The 24,963-nt window shown below is 33.6% G+C and overlaps 1 protein-coding gene and 1 long non-coding RNA gene across 2 annotated transcripts in view; one reads left to right on the forward strand and one right to left on the reverse strand.

The window, feature by feature from the left end:
- The window catches only part of LOC127868401 (transmembrane channel-like protein 7), a 101,623-nt gene extending 98,593 nt beyond the window's left edge, over positions 1-3,030 (reverse strand). The window contains exon 1 of the mRNA XM_052410160.1: positions 2,882-3,030. Within this exon, the coding sequence (XP_052266120.1) occupies positions 2,882-2,939 (58 nt within the window). The 5' untranslated portion in view covers positions 2,940-3,030. The remainder of the gene's footprint in view (positions 1-2,881) is intronic.
- Positions 3,031-4,137: 1,107 nt separating this feature from the next.
- Positions 4,138-24,196, forward strand: LOC127868437 (uncharacterized). Its single transcript, XR_008044127.1, has 3 exons — positions 4,138-4,298; positions 22,325-22,480; positions 23,100-24,196. It is a non-coding gene; the product is annotated as an uncharacterized LOC127868437 (long non-coding RNA).
- The last annotated feature ends 767 nt before the right edge of the window (positions 24,197-24,963 follow it).

Consider the following 24,963-nt stretch of genomic DNA (forward strand, 5'->3'; position numbering starts at 1 on the left):
TTGCTATCTTCAATATTGCAAAAGTATTCATAAAATAAGCGATTTGCACATATATATTTGACCTCTGACCTTGAAGGATGACCTTGACCTTTCACCACTCAAAATGTGCAGCTCCATGAGATTCACATGCATGCCAAAATTACAAGTTGCTATCTTCAATATTGCAAAAGTATTTATAAAATAAGCGATTTGGGCCACATATATTTGACCTCTGACCTTGAAGGATGACCTTGACCTTGACCTTTCACCACTCAAAATGTGCAGCTCCATGAGATACACATGCATGCCAAATATCAAGTTGCTATCTTCAATATTGCAAAAGTATTCATAAAATGAGCGATTTTGGCCACATATATTTGACCTCTGACCTTAAAGGATGACCTTGACCTTTCACCACTCAAAATGTGCAGCTTCATGAGATGCACGTGCATGCCAAATATGAAGTTGCTATCTTCAATATAGCAAAAGTAATTGCAAAATGCTAAAGTTGGCGCAAACAGACCAACAGACAGGGCAAAAACAATATGTCCCCCACTACTATAGTGGGGGACATAAAAAAAACAAAAAACAATTCATTTCTCCATTCAATCTCTTACTTACTTCTCGTGGAGCTGCACATTTTGAGTGGTGAAAGGTCAAGGTCAACAAATAACAAACATAAATTTTCATAACTTTTTATGCCCCCGGATCGAATGATCAGAGGCATATTGTGGTTTTTGGCCTGTCTGTCATTCCGTCATTCTGTCCCAAAACTTTAACCTTTCAGTAAAGTTTTGCAATAACTTTTGAAATGTTGAACATAGCAACTTGATATTTGGCATGCATGTGTATCTCATGGAGCTGCACATTTTGAGTGGTGAAAGGTCAAGGTCATCCTTCAAGGTCAAAGGTTTTTTAAAAAGCGGCGCATTGGTGGGAATTGTGTTTCTGACACACACATCTTTTGTTTTCAGAGAAGTTTTTTTTAAATATAATTAGATTATTTTTCATTCAAAAGCCATGCGCTAACCACCTGTGATAAATATCACACTGACAAATAGCACACAGTGTTTGATATATGTTGCAGTGTCTGGGAAAATGGGTATTATGGCTCAAAAATCACAATTTCGGGTTTTATATATTTTATTTCCACTTTTTTAAAGAAACAAAATGCACCAAAAAATTGGTTTCTATTATTGTTAGTTTTCGAGATATTGACCTTAACGTAATACCACTGTTTAGTGCAAAATGACTATATTTTGCAATTATCCTTACAAAAAAATAACATAAGACAAACACTAGTAGATGATCAATATACATGTACATCAATATTTTCCTACTTTATTCCATAAGTGCATTTTATACTTAGTAACATGACTGCTATAAACATGAAGGGATTGTGTGCAATGTGACTTGCTGGGGTTTTGAGCAGGGCAGCCTCAAGTGCCATATTTTGGAGCATTTAGAGTATGAAAACCTATTAACAGGGGCGTAGCTAGCATTTTTGTAGCTGTAGGGTCCGGATATGATTCATAAATACAGGGGTTCCGGGGGTCCTCTCCCTGAAATTTTGTAAATCCTATTACGCCTGTGGATTTAAAGCATATCTAGACAAATAATAAGATAACAAAATATAAGACTTTGGCCTGTTTTTTCTTTTATATTTTACTGTTTTATCTCAATGTCAGAGAACTAAATTTTACTGTATTATCTTTATACCAGAGAACTAAATTTTAAAACAATATGGAACAGAGAAACATTGAAAAAGTAAAAACTCCAATTATTCACAAGTCAAACCATGGGAATTCTTTCCAATAATACTGTCTGCATGTCTATAACGGCACGTTTTTGTTCGGCATCAAGGGACCGAACCGACCTGGATTCAGTCAATGGATCGGGATACGGGGGCAAGTCCTCCATTTTAAATATCCGCAATCATAAACATCATTCGGAATGTTTCTTAAAAATCAAACGATAATTGATTACAATTTTATTTAGTGCTGAAAGGGAAACTTGTAACAGCAAGTCACATGACAAGAAGCGAGCTAGAATCTATACACATAGAAAGAAGTAGAGTTGATAATTGGAAGATTGTCCTTTGAGTACGACCACAATCCAATGTCTGAGGATAATGTCAATATGAAATGCAGATTTCTAACATCTCATCCCCCTCAGGGTCAACATTTTAATGCTTTTTTCGAAGTTGAAGCAATTTTTTTTTCATGTTGCAAAAGAATTGTAGGCCCAGGCCTGCTATGCCTTATAGCAGCTACGCCCCTGATTAACCCACAAGGGTGACCTATGTCAGTATCTAATCCTGGGAAATGTGTGTGTTGATTGAGGCTGTTGGGATTGCTGCTGCTTTCCACTTAACTTTTTTTAAGTAAAACAATTAAGTCCAGTCAGTGCACCATTTCTTTGATGCTAATATATGCTCTTTAAGTTGTTTTGCTTCTTTTTAGATTTGTGTCAATGACTGGCATAACGTGAGCTTCCTCCATTTCTTTTTCTAAATTCCAGTGAACACTTTTTTAGAAGCTCTAGATCTCTATACATTAACGAGCATTAATTTATGTTATTTTGCCAGATGGAAATAAATCAAAATTGCAAAGGGCCTTAGTAAAAAATATATATCATCCCATTTTCTTTGCCGATAACGCTAGATGAGCAATAATATAGTACAATATTACAAAACAAACACACGTGATCGACCGATGCTACTAGTATCTTGTGACGTTATTAGATTGCTTACGTCATACTTTTACGACAAATTTACTTGATACAGACAAGATTTTTCAAGATTACACTGTACTGACTGTATAACTATTTGAAAGAGATTTAATGAAATGACGGAATGATCCCATATAGGACTTCCTCAAAATAAAATATTGGTATACTTAACTGTTTCCTGCAATAATAAAAGATGGCACACTACTTCGTCTTCTGCCTGAAGTTGCCATAGTTCAGGTATCCTGCACTTGCCGTTGTAGTTAGTCTGCAACTAATGCCGCCGTGTTAACTGGCGCACTCGTTACGGGATGGTTCCGTTGATATATTTGTTTTCCTTCCCACATAATTGACAACGATGTAAACCAGTCTTGAATATACACGTACTGTAGACTGACCAGTACATGTCGACCCAGAAATTGTCATCTTAAATTAATAATTAATAACACATTTGCTTTCATTCTACGTCTTTACACATATTTGCACAACAAAAACAACATTGTTCCTTTGATTTATAAATATGTTTTTGTGTAATGGATACTTTTTACTTGAAATGTGCTTTTAACCTAAATCTTGACTCAGTTTCCCGCGCTTTTGAAATTAACAAAATATACAAAGTATATAGTGTATATGAGTTTCTTGTGTGTTAAAAAAAATTGGTTACTCTTCAATGTATAATTGTATGTGTGCTTCTTGTGTGTTTTTAAAATATTATAAACATGTATATATGTGTATATATGTGCTATTTATTTGTTGTACTATGTAGTTATTGTGCATGTGCTTGTATATGCTTTTAAACATGAATTGTGTGCTATACTTGTTTTAATATCTTAAATGTTAATATAGGTCTGCAATGCTTTGTTTGTACAACTTAAAAGTGTATAACATATTTTTTAATTATGAACTATGCAAAAACAGCTCCAATATAGTTTTTAGGTATATTTCCCTTTGTCGTATTTGTGTGTAACTTACAAAATATTATGCTTTTAATAAACATTTTTACTTAATTTTGTGTTTTATATGTTTTTAATATGTCCTTGTACTATAAATGCTTATATAATATGCTTAATCTTTCTTTCTTTCAGCTCAATATACACTTGTTATATATACAGCGCCGTAGCCACGCTGAGGCACACCGAGGCAGTTGCCTCGGCTAAAATTAGCAGAGCAATGTTGAGATAACAAGGAAAAAAAAAGAAAATTAATGTCTAAGAATAAAATCTATATTTTAAGAAATTGAGGCAATTTAATGAATTTAATGCACTATGATATTCACAAACAAATATTATCATTGAGTACAATTGGTTCATGTTGAGGCAGATAATTATTTCATTTTAATAACTTCAATTGATGCCAAATGGCTCAGCAAATAATTAGGAAAATCCGTATATTAAACAAAGCGTCGCGCTGTACACTTCGATGTTACAATCATTGTGGACATCGGAACGTACCGAGCGAGGATCGGGTGTTTTACGGCCAGGTCTGGGTCTATTTTAGACCTAGACACACTTCGGGTGGTTGGCGTTTTCGCCTTTATTGGAATTCTCCTCTTTATGGCTGGCGTCGAGCTCAATCCGGGACCGTTTCAGGTGGTAAGAATCTTTGTTTACATTCGAATTTTCAAATTATGATATCCCGCGTATTAAACTTTTTTGATATAAAGTTCAAGTCTTTTCTTTTTAATAGTCAATGAAGTTGATGATAGAACGTTGATGATAGAAATGTCAACTGACAGAAAATGATGACGCAGTGCTAAAACAAAATGTTACACAAGAACATTGAAAAAAAACTTTACTGATTTAAGTTAAATATTTGTACTCCTCATGATAAGCAATATACCCTTGTGACGCAATCGGTAAGGCGTCAGACTCTGGATCCATTGCTCACTATTATATTGTTGGTTCGAATCCCACGAGGTCCGTGTTTAAGTAAATTCCATCAATGATCCTTTTTATATGTGTTTATGATTGAAAACGAGTTTGATTTAATGCATTTAAATATTTCTTTAAAGAGCCCTATGGCGCTTTCAAGCTCTAAATGGAAAAACAAATCGTCCATGATTTTTTTCACGGTGAACTTGTTTGAACTACAACAGCAAGTTTGCGGAAGCTAATTTGATGTTAACTTCAGAAATTCCGATAATTTAGGTATAAAATGTAGTTTAAATGGCCTTTAAAACGCACCAGAGACGTTCTAGGTATAACAAAAATTTACGGGGGGGGGGGGGCATGCCCCCGGACCCCCCTAGAAGGACCTAAGATACTGCCTCGGCTTAAATTTGGGTCCGGCTACGGCACTGATATATACAATTGTTTTGTCGGGAAATAGCTCATGAGCTAATGTTTATTGTTATTCACATCCGACGTTAAATAAAGATTCTTGTATCTTGTAACAGAGCCTGCACGAGTTTAAATCGGCACTGATTGTTAACTTCAACGAAATTTCCGCGCATAGGTTTTAACTAATTCCCCAACCCCCTCCCAAAAAAAAATCTATCAAATCATGGCCCTCTTTACGCACAAGGTGATGATGGTTTATTCAAAGACCTAGAATGTATTCTAGGTCTTTGGTTTATGCAAATAAAACTGTGAAGTATGATTTTAACTCGTCATTATTATGTAAACAATGCATCAAGTGACCATTTTTGTAGAAAATGTGACTGACTTATTTGTTTCGTTTTGAAAAGTAACAAAGCGATAATCCTTCCAGATCTTAAATGGCTACCGCTTTAGGTGAAAGCGCTGCAAAGAGTGCGATACCTCAACGCTGTACATAGCACATGCGGCTTTATATTTTGGTCTGGGTAGTTGGTCGCTTGCGAACAATTAAGGTTAGTATCACGAGTTTCAAGTCATTCGCTCTTAACTACGATAAACCTGATAACTTCCGCATCTGCCGCATCCGCGCGAGAAAGAGTTGTATAATTTATGCAAGAAATTTGAGTTCTTCAACTATATTCATTCACAAACGGAAACATAATGTTAATATTGTGTTAAATGGGAGATTTTTGAACGGAGCGTATATAGATAAAAATCAATAAACAATGTTTATATTATGCGTGTCGCGGAAGAGAATGTTTATGAATGATTAAATAGTCCACTATCTGCTGCGTCTTAATTACGTAGTATTTTTGCTCTGCACAGGTCATTCATAATCTGAGGCTATTAATGGGTGCGGATACACTATCATGCGAATGTTGCGTAACCTCGTTCATAGTGCATGCTTCTACAGCGGGGTTAACTTTGATATGTCTGATATGTCTGGGAAACGTTCTTTTGTTCTCAACAGATAGCGGCGATCTTTTGTATTCACGGGTGCTAACAACGCAATAGTAGAAGGTTAAGTTTGTTTATATTCACAGTTCTCAATTTATAAAACGTTGATCATGCGTTAACCAATAAATACAGGTATGCTTTAGACAAGAACAAAAATGCTTTATAATCGCTATAACCGAAAATAAAAAACAACTAAATGTAACAAAAAATCTTTTTTAAAATGTAGTCGGCGTAAATGCTGTCTTTGAGATAAAGTTTGGAATTAATGTTTCTAAATAATTAAATTGAAAAAAAAACTTTCACTACTGTGTTTTTTTTCACTTGTTAGTCGCATAATTACCGCATGAAATGTGTGTTATCATTGTCAAGCCACACATTAGTGTAAGCAGATTAAAATTATACTACGGGAGTGCTCATCATATATAAAATTGAATTCAAAATAGCAAACTTATAAATTTGGACAGCCTATCCAGGCGTTCAGGAACGATTTCCAGACGTGCTGACAGAGTACGGTAAACATTTGTGGTTGGATAATTAAAAGATTTTCCTCTTATCGTGACACTGTACTATTTCGGTAATGTTTGTTTTTTCTCATCTTGAAAGCAAAAATGTGTTAATCGATAGTCAATTATATATTTCCCTGACGGTTTAGTTAATCTTTAGACAATCTTCATGGAGTAAAGGGCATTTTCCCTGCAAAGTTCACGGACCTCGGTACCATAGTTCAATAAAACGTATGAAAAAAAAATTCTTACCGTGCTTGCCGTTGCATTATGCATCAAAACTAACTGTCCAGCGCCGTTTGAAACCTTTGTTTACATACATTTCAACTAACTGACATTTTAAACACACGAGTGATTTCATTGGTCCAATGCGAAGGTGTGTCTTTACACCTGAAGATTTCATTCATTAATCCTGTCTTGTCGCTGTCAAGTTGGTCACGCGAGTTGTGTATCGTGTTATTTCTTAAAATTTGACCCCCGCATTTGTAGAAATATAACAAGATATATTACATATTTAGAAAGGAAATTCATTTCTGCGTTGAATAAGACCGAGCTCGTCAAAATCGCCGCACAATTGATGAAGTTATGGCCGTTCAAAGCGATGCACCCCGTTTTCGGGTGATTTTGAGTTGAATTCCTTGTTATATATATATGTTATAGTGAATTTTTTTTTCAGAAAAGTTGATTTTTCGTTATAATATGATTATTTATCATTCAAAATGATGTTTTCACTAATTAATATCATAGCAACACACTAACCACCTGTGGTATAAACAACAAAGTACGTGTCACCAGGGCTGTCTTTATGACTACCTAATTTGTGAGTAAAAAGTATTGCTCGCAGATTTATTTATTATTTATTTGCATCAATTATCTTATTGTATATTTTGAATTTTGTATATGGTGTCAAAAATCAAAAGTTGTGTACAGAGAATTTCCATCATGAAATTATATTCTTAGTGACATAGGTATAAGATATTCCAACAATATCTATTTAATATGATGGTGATTGCATATTTTCATTCTATTCAGTTCTCATTACCATTTTCATCATACTTTCTATGCTTTCAGAACGTCAAAAGTGCCATGTTGTTATTTTGTCTAAATTATCTCTTTAAAATAAATAGGATGATAACAATTGCATACACATCTCTACGCTGTGCGTTAAGACACATTTTATAAATTTGAATGGCTATTCATTTCAAACTTGCGATTAATTTTGAAAAATGAGTCGCGTCTTAAATTATGCAATAGCGAACAACTTCGGTGCCTTCAGCGCTTTGATTCATATTATTGGGTAGCAAATGTTGGCGCTTGATAATTCATTCAAGCATTCGTCTAATTAGACGAAATAGCACATGTGATGCTTATCCATTTAGTAAGGTATGTTCTGACGATTTATGTTGCCATTTCATATAGTTTATTAAAATAATTTGGCAGAACATGAACTTTTTTTCAAGTTTTGTAAATGAGTACATATATATATGGCTAAATGTGACTGCATCTTACGAGATTATACGAGATGACTTTGAATCAATTATTATTTCATCGTATTTCATGTCATCTCAACTCTAATTTGCCATGTGACTGAAAGCCTTTAGTGACAATTTATTAGATTTTTATACGATAAATGAGTATAGCCAGATCGAACTGGAACTGTGTAGTTTTTAAACATCATCTACCGTGGTTTCGTATGGTTGGATTAGAAGGAAATGATTCGGTGTTATATTTGGGTTACATTTATGTATAGGTTCACTATTTTCTTAAATTGTGTTCATTATGTACATTACAATTATGTAAACTAAATGATGAAATAAAACTGTCCCCACGTGTCATTGCTTGAGAGCCCTAACTGTACAATTCGCATATTGTATCTGGAGTTGAGCCGAGGAGATCTCATCTTCTGACGGGCAGGTCCACACACCGAAACACACTTCTAATGTAACACTTATATCACCATTTCAATTTCTCGACGTATTTAAGAAAATTCAACTGTTTAAAGAGTCCGATGCCACATTTTCATGGACACTTCTTTAACCGACCACCTCACTCAAAAAAATCACGTCACGTCCGGTTTCTGTAAACAACTTTTTGAAACTCTTACGTTTAAATTAAGTTTTTAAATGTTTTTAATCGTCTGGTTAAAAAAAACATATTTAAGCAGTACAAAAATAGAATCTCTGAAAAAAAGTCGATAAAACGATGTAATATTGTGGAGTTTGGACAATAGTAAACGACGTAACATGAGTGATATTGTGCCTTTCACTGGGACAGCGGCATCCGCGGACTTAAAAAAATGTTACGGATGGCGTCGCGGTTGGTGTGGATTACACGCTAAATTTGAAGAAGTCACTGCAAAAGAAGTTGGATTCCACCGATCAAGAAGATGTTATTATATACGAGACAGGTGGAGGTTTCCGTCTTTTACTTAACACGGGTATGTACGAACTTTTTAAGATTGCGGCCGATCAATTTTTCACCAATAACACTCTTCAGTATAAATGCTGCAAAGTTCCGGTGCACTACAGACAGGGAAATCTTGTTGAAACGAAATACAAGCTAAGTTCTGGTCGACAGAGTATTTATACTTTAAACTTGTATCACACAAAAGTTCTTGTTTAATCAACGGGAAAAACGCTCATCAGTTCACGGAAATTCACCTGCCAGTTATGTTAAAAAATGTAGAAGATATATAAGTAAATGACAAAACAACAACACCTGATGTATACAATGCCTTCAAAAATCTTTTGATGTCAATAAGCAAAAATGAATCTAAACTTTCGGAGAATCAAAATGAAAATGAATCTGATAGCCATGAAGAATTACGTCGCCTCAATGAATCAGTTCAGTCAGTACGAAAAGAAAAGCATGCTCGTCGAATTGATAAAGACACAAATTCGTATATCCATGAGATATTGAATGTTTTATGAAATCAATTTCAAGTGAAATAAATTAGATCAAAAGTGAAATGCGGGAACACATACTACAGACCTCAATGCAACTCGCTGAAATAAAAGATATTGTATGTGGTTTAAAACATCAACACACTTTGTGCTGTAGTGACATGGAAAATAATTTGAAAGATGTTTCTTCAAATTCAGAATCCGTTAAAACGCAAATGTGCAACCTGAACGAGGGACTTCTAAAACGATGGCAATCCTTCTCTGAATCAATTAAAAACCAGATGTCTAAAATTTTAACGCGACAAACAAAATCTGAAATATCGCTAAATAAATTCATGGAAACTCCTACAAGATCTTATGAAGAAATTTCAAATAACAGCTCTTCCAATGTTCCGAAGACCAATTCTACGCAGAATAAAGATCAAAGTTCCAATAATGAAAATATAAATGGCAGTTTCTCAGTGGTTTCTGAAATACAAAAAACACCAAATAAAGATCAAAGATCCAGCCAAACAGTAACAAGACAGACGCTAATCATAGGAGACTCCATCTTGAAAGGGGTAAACAAGTCTGGCTTGAAGACGGACGTGGATGTTCTTACTTGCCCAGGAAAGAAACTTCATGAAATCCAGTCAAATATGAGTAGAGAAATCGCTACGAAATACAATAACATCGTTGTTTATGCTGGGGGAAATGATGCTGCTTCCGGTTCTGCTCGATCGATGCTCTACAATGACGTGAAATCTCTAATCCTGGACATAAGAAGAAAATCGGAATCGTGCGCAGTATATTTGTGTACCGTTTGTCCACGCATAGACACTGACGTACTTCCACTCAGTGAAATATTAAAGCGGACTGGAGAAGACATGAACGCACGCATCATTGATTGTCATCAGGCGTTTGTATTTGGCAATGGGAACACAGCCCGCCATTACTACCATCGAGATGGCATTCATCTCAATGCAAAAGGCACTAGTGCTCTTGTTACAGCCATAAATCAACAACTACCAATAACAAGGCACGGGTCCGGAAAAGGAAGCGTGAACGATCATCCCCAAATTGCTTCGTTTACTAACAGATCGCGATGACAACAGGGAAACAAATGCACGGTATGTGGACTGCGAAATCACAACGCTGAACGAAGACTGCTACCGAAATCGATGGGGCGCCGGCGGCTACTCGTACTACCATGGGCGCTACAGGAAATACCGAGGACAGAGACGAGTCATGGCTCCAACGATGTTTCCAATATAAGACAATTTTGACAGACAATCGCATGATATACAACAAACAAGCAGTATCCTTTCTCCAAATAGGTTCCATACACTTAAGTACATATGTATAGAATGTAATAATAATGTCTGCAAATGTGATGCGAGCAATTCTCTTTTTAAAACATCATATTGTTCAAATTATTTGACACCTAGTAAAAACAATATTGATAAATCTAGTTCAAGTACAAATTGCAATACATGTATTTCAAATATTGACAGGCGTATTGCTATTGACAAGTGTGTCAATAATACTGCTCCTAATTTAGACTTCAATTTTTTTAATAGAGGGTTAAATGTTGTTAGTCTTAATATACGTCACATAATGCCTAAATTAGATGAAATTAAATATGTACTTTCACATTCAAAAATACATATTTTAGGACTATGCGAAACATTTTTAATCAATGAAATACAAGATTCGGATATACACATATCAAATTTTAATTGTATTCGTCGTGACCGAGATAAGCGTAAGGGTGGTGGCATAGTTGTTTACATAAAAGACAATATACCTTTCAAACATAGATAAGATTTAAATACGTGCTCATTAGAATCGGTCTGGATTGAAATTATGTTCCCAAACGCTAAATCGTTTCTAATTAACTTTATTTATAGGCCACCGGATCCTACAATTGACTGGGTATCAGCCTATGATATCAGCTTTAAAAATGCTATTAACTGTATGAGTAAAGAACTTTATATTTTAGGTGATTTAAATATGAACTTTCAATCTGAAAAAAAAACGTTCAAAAAACTCCCGCTGGAATTCGTTTGTAATTTCAAATGTTCTTAAACAGTTAGTAATGGAACCAACAAGAATTACAAAGAAATCGTATACAATTATTGATCATTTATATACAAATAGACCCGATCGTATTAGCAATGTTTTTGTTTCATCGTTAGTGTAAGTGATAATTTTTCTGTATGTTTTACAAGACAAATGCATACAAAAATACCTAAAAACAAGCATATATCAAAAGAATATAGGCAATTCAAACATTTTAAGGAACACACTTTTCAAAACGATTTATTAATGTCAAATTTAGAAATGATTGACATGGTCTCAGATCCCAATACATGTCTCAATTATTTACTTGATACCATAACATCAACATTAAACATCCATGCACCTATTAAAACAAAAAGAATTAAGTCACAAATTTTACCTGGATGGTTTTCAGACGAAATTAAACATGCAATTAAAATGCGAGACTGGTTGAAAAAATATCACAAAATCGACGAGTACAAAAAACAAAGGAATCATGTAACGTTTCTTATAAGAAAATATAAACAACAATTTTATAATAACTCAGTAAAGGAAAATGTGTCAACAAAACGTATATGGAAAACAATTAATTCCCTTGCACATCCAAATCCTTCCCTCACTCTGCCATTAACACTTGACGTAAATAATACAACCATTGACAGCATTCCTGAGATCTTGGACACATTCAACACACATTTTACTAGCATCTCCGATTTAATCACCAAAACTAAATTTGAACCATATAATTATACAAAATTCAAAAGATATCTCAATGATAAACTAAAAACACATTTATTTGAAATTGCACCAATAACAGTATTTGAGGTCCGTAAAATTTATCGACTGTTTAAAAAACAATAAAGCACCTGGCCTTGACAATATCGGTTCTGATATACTCAAACATTGCGGTGATACCATTGTCGGCTCAATAACATCAATCATAAATAAGAGCATTCAAAGTGGAATTTTTCCGGACAGGCTTAAGAATGCATATATATTGCCTGTGCATAAAGAATTAGATAAAAATGACCTAAACAACTATAGACCCATTCCCATACTCCCTACTATTTCTAAGATATTTGAAAGACACATTTCAAATCAAATGAAGTCATTTCTTGAAAAACATCAATTGTTGCATACTTTCCAGTCTGGTTTTCGTCAAAATCATTCTTGTCAGTCATCATTGATTCGACTTATAGATTCTTGGCTACAAAACATAGATTCTGGAAAAATTGTAGGGACAGTATACCTAGATCTTAGAAAAGCCTTTGATTTAGTAGATCATGATATTTTACTTAAAAAACTTTCTATGTATCATTTATCTGAGAGTGTGCTTACCTTGATGCAGTCGTACCTATCAAACAGACAACAATGCGTCAAAGTCGGAACACAAAAATCAGCTTTTCAAACTATAAAAGCCGGGGTACCTCAAGGATCTATTCTCGGCCCTCTTCTTTTCCTTACATATATTAATGACATGCCGTTTTTCTTTCAAAGGGAGCGTTAGATCTTTATGCAGATGACTCTACCTTACATGTAGCTGATGTTGACATTAAAAGCATTCAAAGTACTTTGCAAAATGGCTTAGATATAATATCAAATTGGTGCTCTTTTAACAATATGTTAATACATCAAAACAAAACTAAATGCATGACATTATCCAGTGCTAATAAGTCTGCAAACACCTTATTACTTAAAATCGACAAAATTGTTATTGATCAAGTTAAACATCATAATTTACTTGGTATAACTGTTGACAAACATTTCACTTGGAAACTGCATATAAATAACGTCTGTCGAAAGCTTAACTCAAAGCTAGCATTATTAAAACGCATTAAACCCTATCTAAATTATGAAACAATGAAGTTGTTTTATAATTCATACATCTTACCACATATGGACTATTGTTGTACAATATGGTGCTCAGCCACAAGATCAAATTTAAAGAAGGTAATTTCGATACAGAAACGTGCTGCAAAAATAATAATGAATAAGCCGTTTTCCTCTCCTTCAATTCCGATTTTCAATAAACTGGGCTGGTTGTCATTTGAAAATAGGTGTACATTTCTTGTTGGGACTATAGTGTACAAAGTTTTAGATGGCTCAATGCCCCCTTATTTTGATGACGTTATTTTTGTATCAAATAACAATACATACTTTCTTAGGTCCACCAACCACAACGATTTATCATATGTTGCATTTAAAACGAATTACGGAAAGCGTATTTTTTCCTTTTGTGCGAGAAATATATGGAACCTTATTCCAAATAATATAAGACAAGCACCTACAATTATTTCCTTTAAACGGCACCTTAAAAATCATTTTGCTACAAACGCAAAACTTTTTTTGATATTGTGGTTTGTATGGATTAAAATACCGCCTTTGGGTATTTTATTCTTCTTTTTGCTTTGTGATTGTCTGTTGTTATGAAAGAATGAAATAACCATTATTATTATTATTATAATTATTATTCTTATTATTGTTATTATTATTATTATTATTATTATTATTATTATTATTATTACGATTATTAGTATTATTATTATTGTAATTATATTACTATTATATTTATTATTAATATTATTTGTATTTGTATTATTATTTTCATTATATGATGCTTTTGTAATTATTTTAAGGCTGATTGCAGTATGCTAGGCATTGTTGAGTTATATTTACATATACTGTGTTTTTGAAGACCACATTGTAAAAAAGATATGCTATTTCTTAATGTGTTATCTTCGTGAAATAAAGTTATTATTATTACTCACAATCGCACTTCCGATTACCAGACACTTTTTCACAGATATAACTCGCAATTGTTAGTGCACCAGAAATGCAAAATTCTTTGTTGAGTACTGTTGTAGTAGCAGGCAATACTTAACTATGTCTGTACTGACGTAAATTAATCAAAGTATTGAAAGTACTGGTGGGGTGTTTTTTCTCAAATTTTGTGGTCGTAAAAACATCATACAACGTGATGCCAACTAATCACCTTTGTTGAATAAAACATATGGAATTAAGATGGGTGATAAGTTGGTTCCTTTTTCCTAGTTCCTTATTCCTTATTCGAATAAGGAATAAGGTAGTATTCCTTATTCCTTATTCACACGTTACATATTTGTTATATGGTTTTAAAGAACAATAATTCAACTATTTATGAAGTAAATCAAAACAAAATTACTGAAATAGATTTACTTTATGTATTACGTTATATATTTACCAGAATACCCCCCCCCCTTGTTTAAACCGAACCGATATTTTCTAATTCGAATACTAACTTCACATCAACAAAACCTAAAGAATATAATATTATTTTACATGCATGTAATATAAAAGTGTAATATTGTACATTTAAACATGTTTGTTTTTATTTATAATCAAGTTCCTTTTTCGCGGATGAATAAGGAAAAAGGAACTGGTTCCTCATTCCTTTTACAAGCCGAATAAGGAACTGACTTTTTCTTACTTAAACATCAATAACATTGATCCAAAGTTAACCACATATAAATGAACACATTATTTATATATTGCTTGTACATGTAAAATACTATTGCAATATATTTCTACTAAGTTTTAAGAGATGGTAATCCAGATCCTTATTCAGATTGAATAAGGAATAAGGAACTGGTTCCTTATTCCTTATTCGATTCGAATAAGGAAATGGCTTTTTCATATTAATAAAATATAAAAATGAACCAAAGAGACAGATAAATCAATGAAAATCATTGTAAATGTAGGTTGGGTATCAAAAAAACATTAATTGCAGCACATTTCTGTTAAGTTTAATTTAATTATAACAGTTCCTTATTTGGATTGAAAAAAAGGAATAAGGAACTGGTTCCTTATTCCTTATTCAAATCGAATAAGGAACTGGTATTTTCATACTAAACAAAATATTAATATAAACCAAAGAGACCAATACATCAATGAAAAGCATTGTAAATGTAGTTGGGTATCAAAAATATTAATTGCAGTACATCTCTACTATGTTTCATTTACACGGCCGTTAATCACGCGCGCCACCTCTTTTTGGACATGCATTAATAAATGAGCCAATGCAACTTCCGAGGTGGCGCTCAGGTCCGGATATTTTGAAATTTCATGAATAATTTTACAGGGTGATTAGGTTTAATATGGGTTTTTTCAACATATTTCGCATTATTTTTAAAATCGGGCAATTTAGTGCGATTCAGCGACGATTAATTCATCCAAATATGTACTGAAACATACATTCTCAACCCATTTAAAAACGTGAGAACCTTTATAAGTTGTGGCATGGTGGAGTTTTAAACAGCATTTCGATGAAGGTTTCCTGTGTGACGAGCAAATTTCCACCCAATTTAATCGCTAACGGTATCGAACAATTGCGTACAACATACATTTGATGCTACATGCACACAAATATTGGCTTCTTGCCGACGTAGTAGAAAATTTTGCATTTGTCCAAAAGAGATGGAGCCAATGCTAAGGGGATGGCGCTAATGATGGGAGATGGCGCCAATGCAAGATGTATCAATTAATTGCCGTATCACAATGACATTATCACATGGCGTACATTTCATATATAATGTGATGTGTTTTATTTACTTTATTTTTAAAGGTACATACTACGGCCCAAATCTTTACAAGACATAAACACATTCTATAATAAATAAGATGTAGGTTATTTAATATATATACAAGTGATCAACTCAATTAAGAAGTCACCAACATGAATAAAAATATTGTACGATATATACAAAAAAATTATAAAACTCAATAAAACCAATATCTTAATGTCAACATTATCAAAATGTTTCATCGACAGCAATATTTGTATACAGTCTGATAATTCACGAAATAAATATAAGATAATACTTCTTCTTGAATATAGGTTTTGTGTACCTTAATCCAAATGCTTAATTTACTTAAATGCAGGTACAATAGCTGACTCATAAATAATTCTTTTAAAATCACATACCATGTCAAATGTTGAAATGTGAAGAAACTACAATTTGTGGAGAAAAGTACAGAGCAATCTTGGATAGGTCTGTTTTAACAGTCAAAAAAAATACTTCTTAGCTCATCTATTTAAAAAAAAGAGCTATTGTCATCACCTGAGCGTCGGCGTCTGGTTAACTTAATTACTATTATGAGGGGACTGGGTAGGCAAAGTGAGATAACTCCGGTTGGCATTTTGACAGAATTATGTGCCCTTTTTATACTTAGAAAATTGAAAATTTGGTTAAGTTTTTTGTTTAGGTCAACTTTATTCCTAAAGTATCAAAGCTATTGCTTTCATACTTGCAACACCTACTAACTATCATAAGGGGACTGTGCAGGCAAAGTTATGTAACTCTGACAGGAATTTTGACAGAATTATGTCCCCTTTATACTTACAAAATTGAATATTTCGTTAAGTTTTGTGTTTTGGTCCACTTTACTCCTAAAGTATCATAGCTATTGTTTTCAGACTTGGAACACTCGCTAACTATCATATCGGACTGTACAGGACAAGTTGCTGAACTCTGGTTGGCATTTTGACGGAATTATGGCCTTTTTTGACTTAGTAACTTTGAATATTTGGCTATTGCTTTCAAACTTCAAATACTTTCGTACTATCATGAGAGTACTGTACCTGGCAAGTTGAATTTGACCTTGACCTTTGAATGGCCTTGACTCAAGGTCAATTTATTAAATATTTAATAAATTGCCACAACTTCTTTATTTATGATCAGATTTGATTCATACTGTGACAAAACAACGATTACCTGACATACCACAATAGACTCCACTCAAGACCATCTCCCATGCCCCACACCAGAATACCCCCCACCCAATAAAAAAAATCATTTTTTTAAATTTTGAAAAATCATCTAATAAATGACAACACAATCAAACTATACCCCCTCTCACCCCGACCCCCCCCCCCCCCCAAAAAAAAAAATAAAATAAAAATATATATATATATATAAATATTGTTTTTTTAACATGGTTAAAAACAAAAGCAAATATTTATTTTTATTAGTTTACGTTTGAAAGTCCATCCAACCAAAAATCCTCCCCCCCCCCCCCAAAAAAAAAAAATAAATAAATAATATTATTTTCATAAGATAAGCGGTGCTCTTGTTTATACCAGTCATGGATTTTATATGTATAGTGCTTAACAAATGAACATGGCTGCATAAACCGAAATATTTACTGAAAACCTGTGGTCAAATAACCGAGAGGCGCGTCGATTCTCTATAGGCACATTTGTCTTCTTGTAATGAAATAAAATAAGATGCGCAATCAAAAAAAATGTTTTATATCATTTATTTCAATTTATTTATTTTTACTTGCATGTGTATAATTTAAGCCTTTAATATTGAATTTTCTTCTTTGTGCGATAATTCTACTGTTGTGTGTTTGTTTTTTGTTGTTGTTTTTTTTTCAAATTAAATAAGGAACGAGATTTTAAAACTTATGACCGGGCTGTTCGCATGCCAACTGTAAATTAATAATATGACAAACATTTAGACATGTGCATCGAACATTTTTTTTATTTCTACTTAGTAATAGTCAGTATTGTTTTGGTTCCTTTTACAAGGCAGCATAAAAAGTAATCAATTTCCATAATCAAACCGATCGGGATATGATAACTTTTAACAATTAACATGCTTGTACCAAATCTGTTTTGGAATCATTTTATTTGCTTTAACTTTTAACTTTAATGATTAATTTTTAAGGATTTATTTTCAAGGATTTTTCTCTGTTTTCACGTAAGTTGTAGCGTCAACTTCATAGTTGTAATAAACAACTCTTAATTATTTATTTCTCAACATCAATGACCGTAACCATTTCAACTATTGATAACCGCCGTAGGCATCGTACATCCGAATGTGTGTTTCTGGAATGAAGAACTGGTAACTAATAAGCAAGTAGTAAACGAAGTTTACTTGTAAGTTGTAAAAGCATAGCAGAAACAATTCTGTTATACAATATAATTTAACTTTACAATTCTAGTATAGTTGCATATGGTTAATAAGTTATTACCCAGAAAATGCCAATTAAAGTTAGAAATTAAAACGAAACATAATTTCGTAACTTCTATTGCTTTGAAATAAACAACTGTAAAATATAAAGGAAAAATAGGAAAATATTTGTCACAAACAAAAAAGTTGGATTGTTCCCGATGAAGTGTGGATAGCATAAAACTGATTATTTTTTGCTTGTATAAAGATTGTACCCAAAGAACGGCTCAGTACTAAACGGTATATGATACGATATAAGGTAAGATAGCTGATGGTAAAGTGCGATTAATGGTTACTATGAGTTCGAGTATTCTGTAAATAGAGTGTAAATATGTATATCATTTGGGATTTAATAATCAAAATTGTCTCGTATTTTATTACGTCATATCGGGTAAGTTTCGTGGTTAATATTATACAGATCAAGTGCATGATACAATAATAAACCGTGATATCTATAAAACGGAAATTGCATAGATGGTAAAACGTCCTTCGCCGTTCTAAGCGTAACAATTTCGCCCTGTATTCGCACCAAATGCCGAAATTTCGGACAGCGTTGTCGTCAGTGCGACGTCACCACAAAGGCGAGGATGCACCGGAAGTAGCGGCTCAGATGCTTCTAGTAAACTGGAAAGTTTCATCGAAATGTCTCTGTATGTTGTTGTTCAATAAAACAAACAATACGTTAACAGGCTGTAATTCAGTGTTTATATAAAATATATTTTTATATTTCCGAAAACGCGTCTTCTTCATATTGGATGCCAACGGTACATCCGGCTATCTTCAACATTGCCACCAGATAAAAGGTCGTGATAAACGACAAAATAATGGTGGTCTTGGTGGTAACCTGTCCTATTTGTTCCGAAGTTAGTGCACCTGGCTACTTTTTGCCACGAAAAAAAACCCATGGTTATCATGACGCAAAAAAACTATTTAGAAATGTACTACAATACATATTTTTTGATAACCAACCTACATTAAAAATGTATTAAAAGGTCACTTAGGTTCATTTTAATAGTTTGTTAAGTATGAAAATGACAGTTCCTTATTCGATTTGAATAAGAGATCAGGAACGAGTGCCTTATTCGTTTTTTAAATCCGAATAAGGAACTAGGTTATCATTGAATGAAACATGAGGATGTACTGCAATTAATGTTTTTGATACCCAACCTAAATTAACAATGATTACCATTGATTAATTGGTCTCTTTGGGTCATTATAATAGTTTGTTAAGTATGAAAATGCCAGTTCCTTATTCGGTTTGAATATTTTTTATCATTTAATGAAACAAAGTAGAGATGTACTGCAATTAATGTATTTGATTCCCAACCTAAATTTACAACGATTTTCATTGATTTATTGGTCTCTTTGGTTCATTTTAATAGTTTGTTTAGTATGAAAAAGCCAGTTTCTTATTCGATTTGAATAAGGAATAAGGAACCAGTTCCTTTTTCCATTTTCGCATCGAATAAGAAACTGTGTTATTATTAAATAATACTAGGTAGAAACATATTGCAATAAATATTTTCAACTTCGAACCTACATAAACCATGATTTTCATCGACACTTAATAGTGGGGTCATATGGTGAAATGATTGTTCACTTTTTGATAAAAGCAACAAACTTGGTACATTTGTAGATTTAAGTATTTTATTCAATTTTAGCTATGGACCCATCTCCAATTTTCAAGACGGCCGCCATTTTCAAGATGGCCGCCAAGATGGCCGCCAAAATTTAGGAAATAACATGTTACTGCCATATTTGATTAAAATATTCTGTTTTTGGCATTAAAATTAGCTGTTTTATGTTATTAATTAATTAAAATATGTTTCTACATGAAAAAAATGAATTAAATATTGCATATAAGTCAAAATGGCTTCCAAAATGGCCGCCTAAAGTACAAAAAAAATAGGATTTTCCACCTCAAATCTATAATTTCATAACTTATTGAATGTATGTTATGTAAGCAAGTGGTTTTCTTTTTTTGTATTTACAGATACCTTCATTTGTATAATATGCTCAACATATTGTGTCAGTCCTTAAATAAAGAAATAACTGCATTCAAGAGTTCACACTTCCAGACCTTAAAGCTGCCTTAAAATCTAACCGCGGTCACATCCTCCACCACATATGGTGCTTGTATTCAGAGGAATTGTTCACTTTTTGATAAAAGCAACACACTTTGCTCATTGGTAGTTTAAAGTATTTAAGACAAAATAGGCTATGGACCCAATTCATATTTTTCAAAATGGCCGCCATTTTCAAAATGGCAGCCAACCTATCAAAAAGGAGAAAATATCGAGGTGCTGATTTTGTGTTGCGATCTTTTACAAAACAAATGAAATATTACAATACTTTTTTACTAATTATGCTGATAATCAAAAATCTTTGCAAGAAACACATTTATTATAAGTATTTTGTTAATTTTGTACTTTTTGTAAGGTGAAAGGGTCATTTTTTAGGGGCGGGGGGAAATTTTGCTTTTTTTGGCAAATATTCATTTACTTTAATAATAAATGAATCCATAAAGCAGATTATCATGGTCCGAGAGCGCAGGTGTTTATTGCAAGTTTTGAGGCCAAGAATGTTTGTGTATATTTGAAAACAGAATTTTATATCCTTCCAGAAAACCCATTTCTTAAGTGTCACAGCCGTGCATATCAATGATTTTTTGGGGTAAAATCACTCAAAATCTAAAGTTTTCCCTCTGATTTCTGGAACAATTAAATAAATAGACATTTTCAGTCATGGGAATTTACCCAGGGTTTCAGTTTTGGTGTATTAAATAGGTATCAGAAACCTTTCTGATAATTCAGTAAAACAAATGATTTTTCATATAATTTTTTTAAGGGAAAAACCACCAAATTTCGCATTTTATTTTTGAAAATTTGACCATCTTTCAAATTTTAATTCTGCGAAATCTTTTACCAAGTTAATAATTTCCAACAAATTTGTCTTATCAGTGTTTTAAAAACACAAATATGGTCTCCTTGTATCGTTCCAACAACGACTTTTTTTATCAACATCTATTAATGATTTTGGGTGGAAATAAATAAAATCACACACAAAACTGTTGATTTCTAGAATCATTTGATTTAATTAGATTTATAAGACATGTGATCATTATAATAATCAAATATTGTTCGCATATATAGTTCCTCGAATTTTTACTCAACTGGAATAATTTTCAAAATAATAGTCTAACTATTGATTTGAAAAACACACAAAAGGGTCTCCTGATTTAATTGAAACATGAACATTTTTGAATGACGACTTTTAGTGAGATTTCAGGAACAATATACTAAATCAAACACAAAACTGCAGATTTCTGGAATAATTTGATATAGTTAGATTTATATAACACATGTGATCACGATAATGATAAAAACTGTTCGTCTTTGTACATATGCGTATAACATAGCTCAAAACAAAACATTCCAATGAGTTCAGTGTACTTGTAGGTTTAAATCCACTAACTTTTTTACATTTTCTTGATTTTTGAGTCATTTCACCTGATTCATGTGTGAGTTTTTCATAGAGCAATTGCAAATGTCGACTTTTTGGGATTTATTTACTCTATAAATAAACTTAACTTAAAAGCTTAACGTGTCTCTGTAGTAACTAGCTAAAGAAACTTCAGCGTACAGTTTATTTAGTATTGACAGACCTGACAGACAGACAGACAGACAGGCAAAAAACAATATACCCCGAGCATTCGATCCTGGGGCGTTTAAATTTGACCAAGTGCATAAAGTGAATTAATCAGTCAAGTATTGTTTCTTTGTCCCTTTAACATGAATGAAAGACATTGAAGAGATGAGTAAATTATATATATACCGGTATATAGTCATGTTCTTGCGTAAGTGTGAATGCCATCAAAAATCCATATGTCTGCTGTGTTATTGCAGGTCCGGCTGTGTCCAATGTTGCTTGCCAAGGTTTTAAACATGCGTTAAGGGCGATGCTGATCTTCTAAAATGTTAAACCAAGGTCCTGGTGTCGTTTAGGGGGCTCCATCAAGCAATCACTCCAATGGTGGATTCAGGACACCCTTTATGACCAAGGTGAGTGCATATCTTGTATGTGTGTTTGTTTTTAAAGTTTATGAGGTTTTGTCATGACAATGCGGCATTGAGTGAGGATCACCTAAGTAAGCATTCAATATACCACTGCAATATTAGAACATCCGCATCCAGCTATTCTTGTGAAAACAATAATGTTAAAATGCATCTATAGGCTAGCCCTTAATGATTTTACGAACGATTCCTCTTCTATTAGTGCATCTGATTTTAAATTTTCTTGTAGTTTTTTGGTTTATTTTCCCGTTAATAGTATATTATACCACATTTCAAACAAGTTATAAACAATATATACCAGCTTGTTATCTTTGAGATTTTGATTACAAAAAATGTCTAAAGAAGAAATTAACTTCAGAAGCTCATGCAAAAATGGGTCTTAGGACATATCAGCACGGTGCTGCAGATATGCCTCTGCCATCCGTACACTCTGATAAGGAGTCATAATGTCCTCTTATGAGACCACGACACCTTACGTGACTTTATGGCAGACAGGTAGGCAGATGCACAGGCTGGTCTGCAGTTTTTCAGGTCGCTACTGTTGAAGTTAGATTCTAATATCCATTCGCACGACAAGGCTCATATAAATTAATGTTCAACATTGTAGGACCTGGGTCTTGCTCAAAACGCAGTAATGGCAGTGAAGTGACTGACACCATATGGGTCTCTTTCTCATCAGATTTACCGCATCATGACTAATCACGGTTTTGGTGGAAAAGACTTCTCGTCTGCTTTTAAATTATTGCTCGATTAGAACAAGCAAAAGACATGATAAATAACATCATTATGTACTATTATTATTTCCTAAATGTATATACTAAAAATCATGTAAATACATGAATGAACGTTTATTAGAAAACTATTGTGAATGATTCATGAAATTTGAAAAATGATTTTAAAATGAATTTGATTTATAGATTATACAAGATTTTTTACACTTGAGGTAATGATTTTGTAAAAAAAAAACAACAACAACCTTTGCTTAGATGTAACTTTAAATATAATTGTTGATATTTACCTGGTGGAATATGTTTTTATGCCCCCGGTAGGGTGGCATATAGCAGTTGAACTGTCCGTCAGTCAGTCAGTCAGTCAGTCAGTCAGTCAGTCAGTCAGTCAGTCAGTCAGTCAGTCTGTCTGTCTGTCTGTCTGTCTGTCTGTCGGTCGGTCTGTCTGTCTGTCTGTCTGTCTGTCTGTCTGTCTGTCTGTCTGTCTGTCTGTCTGTCTGTCTGTCTGTCTGTCTGTCTGTCTGTCTGTCTGTCTGTCTGTCTGTCTGTCTGTCTGTCTGTCTGTCTGTCTGTCTGTCTGTCTGTCTGTCTGTCTGTCTGTCTGTCTGTCTGTCTGTCTGTCTGTCTGTCTGTCTGTCTGTCTGTCTGTCTGTCTGTCTGTCTGTCTGTCTGTCTGTCTGTCTGTCTGTCTGTCTGTCTGTCTGTCTGTCTGTCTGTCTGTTTGTCTGTCGTCTGTCTGTCTGTCTGTCTGTCTGTCTGTCCGTCCGAAAACTTTAATGGCCATAACATTTTCAATAATGAACATAGGTCAAATGTCAAATATATGGCGTCTGTTCGTCCGTCCGAAAACTTTTAACATTGGCCATTACTTTTTCAATATTGAAGATAGCAACTTGATATTTGGCATGCATGTGTATCTCATTGAGTTGAACATTTTAAGTGGTGAAAGGTGAAGGTCAAGGTCATCCTTCACGGTCAAATTTCAAATATATGGCGTCTGTCTGTTCGTCCGAAAATTAAACATTGGCCATAACTTTTTCAATATTGAAGATAGCAACTTGATATTTGGTGCTGCACATTTTGAGTGGTGAAAGGTGAAGGATAAGGTCATCCTTCAAGGTCAAAGGTCAAATTTTGCAATATTGAAGATAGCAACTTGATAGTTGGCATGCATGTGTATCTCATGGAGCTGCTCATTTTGAGTGGTGAAAGGTCAATGTCATCCTTCAAGGTCAAAGGTCAAATTTTGCAATATATTGAAGATAGCAACTGATATGTGGCATGCATGCGTATCTCATGGAGCTGAACATTTTAAGTGGTGAAAGGTCAAAGTCAAGGTCATCCTTCAAGGTCAAGGTCAAAGGTCAAAATTTTGCAATATTGAAGATAGCAACTTGATATTTGGCATGCATGTGTATCTCATGGAGCTGCACATTTTGAGTGATGAAAAGTCAAGGTCATCCTTCAAGGTCAAATTTGCAATATTGAAGATAGCAACTCGATATTTGGCATGCATGCGTATCTCACGGAGCTGCACATTTTGAGTGGTGAAAGGTCAAGGTCATCCTTCATGGTCAAGGTCAAATTTTGCAATATTGAAGATAGCAACTTTATATTTGGCATGCATGCGTATCTCATGGAGCTGCACATTTTGAGTGGTGAAAGGTCAAGGTCATCCATTAAGGTCAAATATATGGCTTCAAAGCGGCGCAGTAGGGGGCATTGTGTTTCACACATTGTGTT

Source organism: Dreissena polymorpha, chromosome 2 (assembly GCF_020536995.1).
Source record: "Dreissena polymorpha isolate Duluth1 chromosome 2, UMN_Dpol_1.0, whole genome shotgun sequence".
Taxonomy (NCBI): Eukaryota; Metazoa; Mollusca; class Bivalvia; order Myida; family Dreissenidae; genus Dreissena; species Dreissena polymorpha.